The sequence below is a fragment of the Silurus aristotelis genome (assembly GCF_946808225.1).
Source record: "Silurus aristotelis genome assembly, chromosome: 16".
NCBI classification, from domain to species: Eukaryota; Metazoa; Chordata; class Actinopteri; order Siluriformes; family Siluridae; genus Silurus; species Silurus aristotelis.
Genome location: NC_139589.1, coordinates 2,044,400 through 2,057,260, shown reverse-complemented (window position 1 = coordinate 2,057,260; position 12,861 = coordinate 2,044,400). Strand labels below are relative to the sequence as shown.

At 37.6% G+C, this 12,861-nt stretch overlaps 2 protein-coding genes and 1 long non-coding RNA gene across 4 annotated transcripts in view; 1 reads left to right on the top strand and 2 right to left on the bottom strand.

The window, feature by feature from the left end:
• The window catches only part of LOC310738963, a 97,434-nt gene that overhangs the window by 23,153 nt on the left and 61,420 nt on the right, over positions 1–12,861 (bottom strand). The gene's annotated exons all lie outside the window — the stretch shown is intronic.
• taf9 (TAF9 RNA polymerase II, TATA box binding protein (TBP)-associated factor) lies at positions 352–5,853 on the bottom strand. Of its 2 annotated transcripts, none has more exons than XM_083564459.1 (7): positions 5,725–5,853; positions 4,163–4,244; positions 2,628–2,764; positions 2,417–2,551; positions 2,262–2,343; positions 962–1,072; positions 352–709 (listed from the first exon to the last, which is right to left on the bottom strand). In XM_083564459.1, the coding sequence occupies exons 1-7, from the start codon at positions 5,758–5,760 to the stop codon at positions 543–545; spliced, it is 750 nt and encodes a 249-aa protein (XP_083420585.1). In that variant the 5' UTR covers positions 5,761–5,853; the 3' UTR covers positions 352–542. The 2 variants fall into 2 exon arrangements, with proteins under 2 accessions (XP_083420585.1, XP_083420586.1); XM_083564460.1 differs by lacking the exon at positions 5,725–5,853 and adding an exon at positions 5,604–5,694.
• On the top strand, positions 6,066–11,695 carry rab24 (RAB24, member RAS oncogene family). The gene is made up of 9 exons (XM_083564469.1): positions 6,066–6,196; positions 6,439–6,585; positions 8,321–8,389; positions 8,493–8,571; positions 8,703–8,770; positions 9,176–9,275; positions 9,710–9,760; positions 10,363–10,422; positions 10,513–11,695. Exons 2-9 carry the CDS (start codon positions 6,469–6,471, stop codon positions 10,575–10,577), a joined length of 609 nt encoding a protein of 202 aa, XP_083420595.1. The 5' UTR covers positions 6,066–6,196; positions 6,439–6,468; the 3' UTR covers positions 10,578–11,695.

Sequence of the window (12,861 nt, the reverse complement as noted above, 5' to 3'; positions counted from 1 at the left end):
TATTGGAATAATCAGTGTGTGTGTGTTGGGGGGGAATATTTAAATAATAAATAATATAAAGGAACCATTTTTATTGCTTAAGAAACTTTAGTTATACAGTATAAAAAAATAAAAAAAAAGGGTTTCATGAAAATATTTAGATCCACATCATAACCAGGTTTGAAAAATACGAATGTGGAGGAAATGAAATTGAGGTTTGTCGCCCCCTACTGGTCATTTTCTAGTATTTAATTAAGTCATTCCATTTCGATGTTTGTTTACATCAATCAGAGAAGCCATTTCCATTTGTACTTACTTCCATTACTTAATTTCTCCAACAGACCAAAAAAAGAAATTATTTTACAATAATAATTCTGAAAAAAAAGTAACAAAACGTATTTATTTATTGTTTTTTTCTTTTACTTACAAACAACACGCTAAAGTTACCGTGATAATCGAATTAACGTCCAGGCTGCGAGAACTGAAAGCAAATTATTGTATATATTTACAAGCCGATCTGGAACCAAGGGACCAGACAAAATGTTTGGTTATTCTATAATCAGTCACGAGGCGTCGTAATCGTCGTCATCTTCGTGCTTCCTTTTCAGCGAACCCGAGTCGCCGGATGAGTTCTGAGACACCATGTTGGTCGTGATGAGGATGTTCTTGGAGCCGATGAGAGAGGGATTGATGAGGACGTTCTGGACCGTGCCTGGAGTGTTTGGGGTAGCTAAAAAAAAATATAATAATAAATAAATAAATAAATAAATAATACATGCATTTACACATATGCATACATACACACACACATATATATACATATATATATATATATATATATACACATATACATATACATATACATACATATACATTATATATATATATATATATATATATATATATATATATATATATATATATATATATATATATACATATACATATACATACATATATATATATATATATATAAACTGACCTGTCTTAGTAGATGTAGCTTGAGAGGTTGGGATCTGAACTGTAAAGCGTTGTCCTGTCAATGACACCGGCGTTCCCACTTTAGAGCCCATCGTCTGCACTGAGGGGGTAGCTGAGGACCACAACAAGAAAACATCTTACTTTTGTGCTACAATACAAACGCTTGGTCTCACAAAGATACTTTAGATCATACAACATCCTTTCGACTCACTCAGCACTGAATAAATGATAGACGAGTAATGATTTATCATCCTGCTATCGACTACAGGAAGAAGGGTTCCTCTATTCATTCAAGTTTCTCTCGTTCTCTTATTTTTTAAGCGCCATACAATTTGAGTTTAAAATAAATACACCAGTCGAATCGTAACGAAAACTATGGCAATATTCCAATATTAATTCTTTAAAATTTTTAAGGAAAAAAATACAATAAATAAAAGAGAATCTGGTTTCCACAATTTACATATTTTTACTCATGATTGTGAAATTTTACACCACAATAGTCCTTTTTTATCCCACATTTGAGACTGTTTAGATAATGATTGTGACTTTTTACCTCAAACTGACACAACTGCACTTTTTTTTTACCTCTTAACTTTTTACACAGTTGCAACTATTTGTGACTTTTAACCCCAAAAGTGACATTTTTACCTCACAACTGTGACTATTTTAACCTAAATATTTACTATTTATATAAAGTTGCCAAATATTAACAATTATTGCAAAATTTTACCTTAAAACTCTGACTTTACCTCACGACTGTGACTAGTTATATTAAACTAACTTTTACCTCATAAACGTGACTATTTTGACCTCAAAATTAACTTTTTATATACAGTTACCAATTATTTGGTAACATACAATTGTAGCATGCAAAAGTTTACCTCACAACTATGACTCTAATTACTAATTACTATTTACCTCACAAATTACTGTTCACCTCACCAATTACTTTACTATTTACCTCACCAATTATGTTACTGTTTACCTCATCAATTACTATTTACCTCACCAATTACGTTACTGTTTACCTTACCAAATACTATTTACCTCAATTACTTAACCTCACCAATTAATTTACAATTTAACTCACCAATTATGTTACTATTTACCTCACCAAATAATTTACTATTTACCTCACCAAATAATTTACTATTTACCTCACCAAATAATTTACTATTTACCTCACCAATTACGTTACTGTTTACCTCACCAATTACTATTTACCTCACGTCACCAATTACTTTACTGTTTATTTAGTCAATTATACTGCCGATTAGTCAGAAGCTCAGAACTTTTCTCACCGAGAGTTGGCGTGCTGGGTCGACTGGAGACGGCCCCCACGCTGAGGCGCGGCACTGTGATTCTACCAGCAGACGAGGACACCTACAACACATCAACGTCAGCACTGTATTTTTCAGTCACACACAAAATACAGAAGTCTTTTCAGTAGCCCCACCTTCTTCTGCAGTGACTTGAGCTTGTAGTTTGGTGCAGTCAGACAGTAGCGGTCTGGTGGAAGACGAGGACCGGCGTAAGGCTTGATCAAAGGCAGGGGGGTTTGATTCTTCTGCCTGGCAACCTCCAGGAGAAACTGTGGGGAAAACAATGACATAATAAATACGGTATGTTTTTAAACAGGAGGATTTTATTCGAAGAATATGACTTACATCTCGTGGAGGTGGAGACGTAAAGGACTGGTCCATTCGACACTGGATGGCTAACCGTATGTCATCTGCATCCACATTGGTTTTCTTGGCGTGAGTGGCGTAGATTTTGGCATCTTCGATTATAGTTGTGACGTATCCTACGAAAGCAAAGTGAGAAAAAAAAAAGTATTAAAAATCTACATTAAAAATACACATTATTTTAATATTTATGTCCTTATCTTGTGCTTTTTTTTTATTTTAGTTCTTTATTTATATAGTTATAAAACAACTCCAAGCAGCTTTGATTTTTTTTTTCAATGTGATTTTTCTTTTATTTAAAATTTTATTCAACCATCTTGAAATATAAATAATAAATTTTTATAATAATCACATTGTTAATTAACTTTTTTTTTTTTAGCATCGATTTGCTAAAACTTTATCGATTTTAATTTTAACAAGCGTTGACTATCGTATGGCTCATCCTGTAGTTTGCTTATTTTCCAGATCACAAACTATCCTCTGTGATGACACAGTACCAAACATTTGTCACCTCTGTGTCTCTGTAACCAATTGCCAGTATAATTGTACAGTACAGTAATTGGTGAGGTAAACAGAAAATTTGTGAGGTAAACAGTTCAGTAATTGGTGAGGTAAACAGTAAATAAAGGTGAGGTAAACAGTAAAGTAATTGGTGAGGTTAACAGTAAAGTAATTGGTGAGGTTAACAGTAAAGTAATTGGTGAGGTTAACAGTAAAGTAATTGGTGAGGTTAACAGTAAAGTAATTGGTGAGGTTAACAGTAAAGTAATTGGTGGGGTGATGTAAAGTAATTGGTGGGGTGATGTAAAGTAATTGGTGGGGTGATGTAAAGTAATTGGTGGGGTGATGTAAAGTAATTGGTGGGGTGATGTAAAGTAATTGGTGGGGTGATGTAAAGTAATTGGTGGGGTGATGTAAAGTAATTGGTGGGGTGATGTAAAGTAATTGGTGGGGTGATGTAAAGTAATTGGTGGGGTGATGTAAAGTAATTGGTGGGGTGATGTAAAGTAATTGGTGGGGTGATGTAAAGTAATTGGTGGGGTGATGTAATGTAATTGGTGGGGTGATGTAATGTAATTGGTGGGGTGATGTAATGTAATTGGTGGGGTGATGTAATGTAATTGGTGGGGTGATGTAAAGTAATTGGTGGGGTGATGTAAAGTAATTGGTGGGGTGATGTAAAGTAATTGGTGGGGTGATGTAAAGTAATTGGTGGGGTGATGTAAAGTAATTGGTGGGGTGATGTAAAGTAATTGGTGGGGTGATGTAAAGTAATTGGTGAGATGACTGGTAATGTAATGTGAAGTATGTGATAAATTGTGAAGTGATTGGTGAAGTAATTAGTGGGGTAATTTGAAGCAATTTGTGATGCAGTCTAAACAAGTGGCGAGGTAAACTGTGATACAATTGGTGAAGTATTTATTGGTGTAATGTAAAGCAATTAGTGAAGTGATGGGTGAGAATTGGTTAGGTGCCCTAAAAGGAGATCCCAGGCACATAGAGAGCATTGAACTCACTGTAGGTGAACTCCAACATCTGATTAATGACTCTCGGTTCATACTCCGTAATTCCCATGTCCTTCAAAATCTGCATCATAACCTGCAAGAAGAATTGTGATTTATTCATCAGAACAGTATGAGTAAAATCTGACTCTCTTTCCCCACCTCTCAACCATTCTCCCTTTATACCCATCTTTCTCTCGTTCTGTGTAAATGCACAACACTCATTCTCTCAATTTTACCAATTGCTCATTCTTTCTTTCCATTTATTCCCATCTGATTATTTTCGATTTCTCTCCTTTCATTTATACCCATTCTTCTCATCCCCCATCATACCAATCTCTCTTTCTCTCCATTCATACCAATCCTTCTCTTATTCTCTCTCTCCATTTATAACAATTTCTCTCATTCTTTCTTTCTGTTTATATACACCTTTTTCACTCTCATACCCATCACTTTCACTCTCTCCATTTAAACCCATACCTCTCACTGTTTCTCTCCATTTATACCTCTCTCTCATTCTATGGTTATTACTAGGACTGAAAATTCTCTGAGTAACTGGAGTAAATCAAATACAAAAATGCAAAAAAACGATTTGCCTCTATGCTCTGTTTTGTCCATTTTACTTCACATGGAGCACTGTTTCCCCACGGACCATTATAAATGACGCACCACCCGCTAAACTGGAGCACTCTGGACAAGTAAACACCCATGAAATCCTGTTTCTGCCACATAAAAAAAAAGTTTGCCCAATTCTAACTTTTCTCTTGCAAGTCTGACTATTTTTTAGCCAATTGGGCAGAGTCATCCCCTCTGTAGTACCAGAAAGTTTAACACTTTGAAAATTAAATTGGCTACAATCAAGAGAAATCACATGGCCTCAAACTAACCCTTGATCTCTGAAGAGAACTCTGAGAAGAGTCATAATTAAGAAAAAAAAAAACAAATTAGGCATAATTTTTGTCTCTTTAATAAGGAAAAATAACTTCTTATCCAATTAAATCGACCGAATAATTGGCGGAATACTCGATTACTGAAATAATAGATTGCTGCAGCCCTAATTTACCTCCGTGTGTCTGCATAATCTTCCTCAATCATCATCTCTTTGGCACTTTCTCTCTTTTTATACCCGCCTTTCTCGTTCTTCCACAATACGATATCCTGAGATATCGGTATCGCTGTTGTAGCGGTATTGTTGTAAGTAAGCAAACCGGTATATCGAGATACACGTTGGATATCGTTTTAAAAAAAAAGCGCTAAAAAATCGTTCAACCCTACAAGTCCAAATGCAAACCAGATAAGAAGCTCAATAACCTGCTTTTTCGCTCTTTTCTGCACCTACAGCCTGATCTCCAGCTTCACAAGAAACACAACCAAAACTTCTGCAAACCTCCAGAAACACAGCAAACCGGGACCGAGCTTTTAGCGCACACCAGGCGAGAGGAGCTCGAATATTTACCGCTCTGAGACGCGAGTCTGTGCACTGAGACTAAATTCTATATAGCATTTCATTCTCGTGCTTCTAAATCATTCAAAACACAGCACCACACACCACATTTATTTATAAAAAGCGATCAAACCTGAGCATCTTTCGGAACAGTCTTCGGAGACGCCATTTTCCTCTCCGACTTGCTCACAGGCTCCTCCTACAGGCCGCCATATTAATGATGTCATATCCGGTTGCGCCACGGGTCCTCCTCTGTGTGTAAATTAGTTCCTGGATAGGAGGGTTTGTTTTTTTTTTTTTAGCTCGCGTGTGTTCAAATCTCTATATAGACAACGATAGAATAATAAAAGATCACCAGTATTGTTCTGGAGGGCGAGAACATGCTGTTAGGAGGCGAACTGGAATTTTCTTGGCAAAGGGATTAGCCAGCTAGTACTGTTCTGGATGCTAATGTCTGTGTGTACCTGTTAGGTAGCTGACTCCTGTATCACGAGACAAGCTAACAGTGTCGTTTCAGTTTCAGTATGAGATAAAGAGTTAGCAAAACAAAATCCCAAACAATATTATTTAACCTACTTATCGAGTATCAGCCCATTGAGGACAAGGTGAGTAGAAAACTAGCATGAGCTGACTACCACGTGACTTTTCTCTCTGCTTTGATTTAGGTCATTCTGGTACACCAGGAGACCACATTATTTAGATCTTGTCTCATAGTCTGGATTGAAGTTATTCATGTCACCTGTTTGTTAGATGTCGTTTCCACAGATCTGTCAGTCAAGTCGCCAAATTACCTGCTCCATCAAGTCATGCAGCTCTCAACCCTCATGCTTCCTCTTTTTCTTTCCAGTTCTGGTTTTTCCATCCTGAACGACCAACCATGACAGCCATGCGTGTCGATGCCAAGGTGGTCATGCTGGGGAAGGAGAGTGTTGGAAAAACCAGCCTAGTTGAGAGATACGTTCACCACCGGTTCCTGGTCGGACCGTATCAGAATGTGAGTATGAAAATATAAAACAAAAATATGCCAAAATGTTTTACTTTCTCACGATCTATTTATAATTTATGGTATCATGTTGGCCACTTTCTAAATCGGAGATGTGCCTTTTTCATTTTAAACCGCACAGTTGTGACTTTTTACTTTACTGTTCACATCTTTTTCCCTGCACAGTTGTGACTGTTTTGTTACCTCACAGCTGCCACCTTGTCCTCTCATTATTTTACCTCACGTCTGTGACTGCCACTGCCCCTCACGGTATATTTGTTACCTCACAGTGGCTGTTTTCTCTCTTTACAGCTGCCCCCTTTTTACCTAACATTTGGCACCAATTTTTGACCTCAGGATTGTCTTTATTTATTTATTTTTACTTCACAAATGTGACTTTATACCTTACAGTTGCCAATTTTTTTTTATATCTAAAACAATTGTGACACTTCCTCACAGATGCCAAATTTGTGCCTGGTTTGTTACCTCACGGGGCAATTTCTTCCCCTTTAGAGTTGCCTTTTTAGCTCACATGTGCATCTTTTTATCTCACAATTTGCCCCCTTATTTATCTCACAATTGTCTTTTTATTTCACAATTGTGACTTTTTATCGTACACGTTTTCCCCCTCACAGTTGCCACCTTTTGCTACTGCACAGTTTCTTCTTTTACTTAACGGTTGTCTTTTTTGTGTGTTTTTTTTATTTTTATTATTATTATTATTATTACGGTTGCAAGTTGTGACTGTTTTGGTACCTCACTGGCAATTTTTTTCCTTACAGCTTTTTTTAACGTACAGCTGCCACCTTTCCCCTCACAGTTGCCACTTTGTTGTTACCGTTCTCATCTCTTTCACTTCACCGTCTTTTTTTTATTCTTACATTTGACATTTGTGACTCTTTTGTAGTGGCTATTTTCCCTCAGTTGCCCCCATGATTTTTCTCACATTTGTCACAAATTGTTACCTCACAACTATGTCTATTTTACTTGACAATTGTGACTTTTTACCTTTCAGTTTGACTTTTTTTTACTTACAGCTGCCAGTTATTACCCTCAAAGTTGTGACTTTTTTGTTACCTCACACTAGTTATTTTGTCTTTTTACAGTTGTGATTTTAACCTTACAGCTGCCACCTTTTCATCTCACAGTTATGACTTTTTTTGTTACATCAGAATTGTTATTTTACCTCACAACTGACTGCCACTTTACCCCTCACAGAATATTTGTTACCTCACAGTGGCTATTTTCTCTCTTTACAGTCCAGACTTTTTACCTCACAGTTGCCCATTTTTTTAAATCTCACATTTTTTCAGTTTTTACCTCACAATTCTCTTTTTTACCTCACAATTGTAAAATTTTTACCTTAAATTTGCCAGTATTACCCATATATGTATGTATGTATGTGCTTTGAAACTCTGTTGTAGGAAGATGTTTTAGACTTGTTTAATCATTTACATCGCATTTACAAATACTCAATCTCGTAATGAAGCCGGTCAGGAGTTAGTTTTGGAGGGTGACGTAGGGGATTTCAGGTAATGTCTTTAAAACTGTAAGAGTCTAAAACTCTTGCAGAAATCGTTTTGATTCACATCTCCCATTAGATGTAGGAGTCTAAATAATATAAAAATAATTCTAATGACTGTAATGTAATCGGAGTGAACGAAACAAATGCCAGTGTAGACATTATATCACAAGCCTGCTCGGTGTGAGGATTAAAATGTTGTTAAAATCTGTGTTCCTCGTCTAGACCATCGGAGCTGCATTTGTGGCCAAGTCCATCAACGTTGGCAACAAAGTGATTACTCTGGGAATATGGGTGCGTCCTGTTGTTTTGTTGTCAGGGCTACTTTTTTAAATGAGAATTGTTGCGAATATTAGATTCGCAATAAACAATGGGTTTTTTCTTTGCATCGTTGTAGGACACGGCCGGATCAGAGCGCTACGAGGCCATGAGCAGAATTTACTACAGAGGAGCCCGAGCTGCCATCGTGTGTTACGGTACCGCTCTTTACATTTCCTTTTGTTTAAACTGATTGAAGGATTTTATTGAAAAGCAACATTCTGTGAACCTCATTCATGTTGTGGCACGTTAGTCGTGATGTATTGATCCGGATTTATTGATTGTCTAGACTTAACGGACAACAGCAGCTTCCAGAGAGCCAGATTCTGGGTAAAGGAGTTACAGACATTTGAGGAGGTATTTCACTTTTCAGATTTGTTAAGTATATAGACACTGTATGATCAAAAGTTTGTGGACACCTGACCAAAAGTTATAGTATATGCCTTTGAACATCCCATTCAAAATTTTGTGTCCAATTTGCTGTTATAACAACCACCACTCTTCTGGGAAGATGTTCCACTAGATTGATGGTACTTCAGTAATAATGGTCCGTGGGGAAACACTGTGCTCCATTGTGTAGTTAAATGGACTAAACAAAGGTCTTTTGTATTCGAATTACTCGAGTTGCTCAAGGAATTATTTCAACCCTAGAAGAAATACATACGGCTGCAAAGTTCCGGTGTCCCAAAACCTGTGACCATAATCACGTAATGTTTTGCTGTAGACCGAGTCCACCTTGTGTGTTTGTATGTTTGCTTACAGCACTGTAAGATCTACCTGTGCGGCACCAAGAACGACCTGGTCGAAGGTGACCGTAGTGCACGGCAAGTCGACTACCACGACGTACAGGACTTTGTGGAAGGTAAGTTTTTTTTTTTTTTTTTTTACATTCAGCTTCACGTACGAGGTGGTATCAAAAGGTTTCGAGATTAGCGCCGAGGTTACGAGAAAGTACTTTATTTATCTATGACGTCCGCATGAGCTAAATCTGACAAGTAGGGTGGGTGCGAAAGTGAGATCGCGTTGTTTCACGTGTGATGAGGGCTCGGTTACAGAGTGCACACGTGGTCAGAATAGCAGACGTGGTAACTCACACGGTCAGAACAGCACAGGACTATGTATTTTGGCATGTAAAGGCCGGTGCTCCCTGTGACTCTGCATGCAGCCTTGTGCTGCCATCTGTTGGTGTGTTATAGAACTAGTCTTAAAACCTATTTAATACCACGTCGTAACTTGTTCTTCTGTAATTTGGCGTGAACAATAATCAGAACCCGTTAAGCGCTTTGTCCTCCACAGAAATAGGAGCACAGCATTTCGAGACCTCCAGCAAAACAGGAAACAACGTCGGTAAGCAGCAGAGAAACGATTCATTCTCAAATATTTAAAAAGTTTGTGTACACTGTGTGGCAAAAGTATTGGGACACCTGACTTTTCCAACAATATGAGGTTCTTCCACAAAGTTGGAGGCACACAATTGTATATGACGTCTATAGACGTAGCAGGACATTTTCCCTTTACATAAACTGTTCCAATGCTCCTGTGCACAAAGCCTGCATTGTGAACGGGTTAGAGTGGAAGATCTCCTGCTATAGAGCTCCAACCCCATTGAACACAAATGGGATGAATGTAAACACTGGCTGCCCCCCAGACCTCCTCATTTTCTCACCTACATCAGCACTCACTTTACGAAACACACATCCTTGTGGCTGAATGAATCTCCACAAAATTTACTGGAACATCTTTCCAGAAGAGTGAACATGTGGAATTGGATGTTCAGAAAGAGCATAATCTTCTGGTCAGGTGTCCACAATCTTGTCTATATAAATAGTGTACACACTGTAAATGATCAGAATTCCAACAGCTCTTGTAAGAAATAATTGTAGATAATTGTAGGCATGAAATGTATTAAGGAAAAAAAAACTTTTCCATTTCCCATTTTTCTGCAACAGACGCACTTTTTCTGAAAGTAGCCGAGGATTTTAGTAACTCGGCATTCGAGTTTCTTCCAGGTAAAAAAAAAAAAAAAGCCAATCTCACGAATATTTTTGTTCTTTTGATTACAAATCTAACACGTTTTTCTATGAAAAAAAAAATTTCAGACGAGAAAGGAGTGAACCTGGACCAAAAGAAGAACTCATACATCTACACCTGCTGTCATCACTGACGTGTCACGTCACCTCGACGTCTCCTGGCTTTTTTTTTTTTTTTTTTTTTTTTGCTTTTTTTTTTTGCTTTTTTTTTTTTCTCGAGGGAAAAAAAACCCAGAGACCGAAAGTTTAGTTTCTCCAGGTGTGTTGTCAGATAAAATTGCAAAGATTGCGAGGACGCTCGAACGAAACGGCGCGAGATTGAACGCCGGCAGACTCTTTAGCCGTAAATGGGGAAGAAACAAGAAGAAGTGGAACCTGCAGTGCATGGAAGTGATTATTATGCCGTGTTCCTCTGGTTCTCCCCCAAACACACACACACACACACACACACACACACACACACATTTTGTTGTTGTTGATCCGAGTTTACACACAAACACACTCTTCGGTTTATTTATTTGCATTCGTGGTTTGTAGCCTTTTTCCCCCCTCCCGGCATGATTTATAGGTCAAAACGTGGGTTTGAGGACCCTGGATGAGACGAAACAGTGTTAAATTTTTTTATAGCAGATTTAAAGAAGGTAGAAAAAAATCAGCAAAATTAAAACTGAAGTATTTGTGCATTAATGTGGATTTTTACTTCAGACTCCATGTTAACTTAACGCGTTATGTTCAGGATTATTATTATTATTATTATTATTATTGCTATTTGAAGTGACCTTTGATCTTTCTCTTGTGTCAGATATGACGTTCATGTTTACATTAATATTTTTATTTTGTTCATTCGATACGGCGATGAAGAATTTCGCTCCGATTGTGTGTAAAAAAAAAAAAAAAAAAAAAAAATTCCGATTTCAGCTTTGTCTTGTGCCTGCACAGGAAACATACCGCAAACCAGCGGGAAAAGTGTTCGTGCCATGCAGCAGGCCTTCAGTGTAAACGCAACCTGCCTGTATTTTATCGTAACTCGTACCCCAGTGTTGGCCGTCCCACTGCTGTGCGGTCCGACCCGATCCACAGAAAGACTAAGCAAACCCCCCTCTGAGAAGTGTATACGCAGGTCACTACACGAACGGATCTCATTGTGAGCAGCAGATCGACAACAGATTGTCAGTCAGAACGTAAAACTTTCTGTATTTGTCATTTATTATGTACAAAGCGCTACAGGACAATTAAACGCTCTCACAAGGCAGCATTGATTGCTTTTTTTTTCTCCACCAAGAGGAAGCAATGCAAAGCAGAAGGATGGCAGAAATAAAAAAAATAAACAAAACATAACAGCGAGCTCGGTTCGACACAATAGTACAGTGTACAAGTTCATAACGTTCAGGTCCAGAAGCGTGACGAATTTAGATTAAAAGCAATACGACACACCGTTAGCATCTCTACAGTGCCCCCCCAACATGCAAAGAGAGGCCTTCAGGCTCTTTGCCTTCGGATACGAGTAGAAAAATTACCAATGGCTACGGTTACAAATTTTCCGCAGCGACTCGTACAACAAGCATGTAGCGAGCTTTAGGATCTGCCTGTAGTGTCACTTTGATATACAGCTTTACTGTACAGATATACAATTCAGAAATTCCTGTCCATAAATCATTATCTAGCCACTTTTCGAAACCTATAGACACACAAGAATGTAATCACACCAACACTTGGCTCGGATGATGGTTGAGGGATTTTGTTCACATTTTGGGGTGTAGTCTGTGTTTCACCAGCAGGTGGTGCTAAAAAGAGCTGTTAGAGTTCTTCAGTAAAAGTCGTGTTTGGTGTTTAAATTGCTTCTTTGTCCTGGAGGTAAAATAGCTAACACGTACACGTAAAGCTAACACGGACTCTAATGACCGTCTGGTTGATAATCCTGGATTTAAGCAAGAGTTTAAAAATGGCCGATACTAATTTTATAACCGTACAACGTATAGCACCTAGACAATTATGTCATGCGATTATTTTATGAGAAGGGGCCAAGCACTCTTCTATCATGTTAAGCAGCTGGGCAGGAAGTCGGCCATTGAAGACTAAAACAGTTAGGAAGTTTGCACCACATCATGACATTCTGAAAGTTTTACATATCAACATCATGCTTGTCACATAGTTTCTGTTTTAGATATGTGACCTAAAGTGTGTTTGTGTGTGTGTGGGGCATAAACAAGAAATGAGGCAACAACTGATTTAACTTCGACTTTTAGTTAAGCTCTTTCGGAAACAAAAGATTTTTGTCTCTTGTGAGTGCTTGGCCCCCTTAATCACTTCTAGTAGCTATATATATATATATATATATATATATATATATATATATATATATATATATATATATATATATATATATATATTAGTTTCGTTTGTGGGGACCAAAAAAAA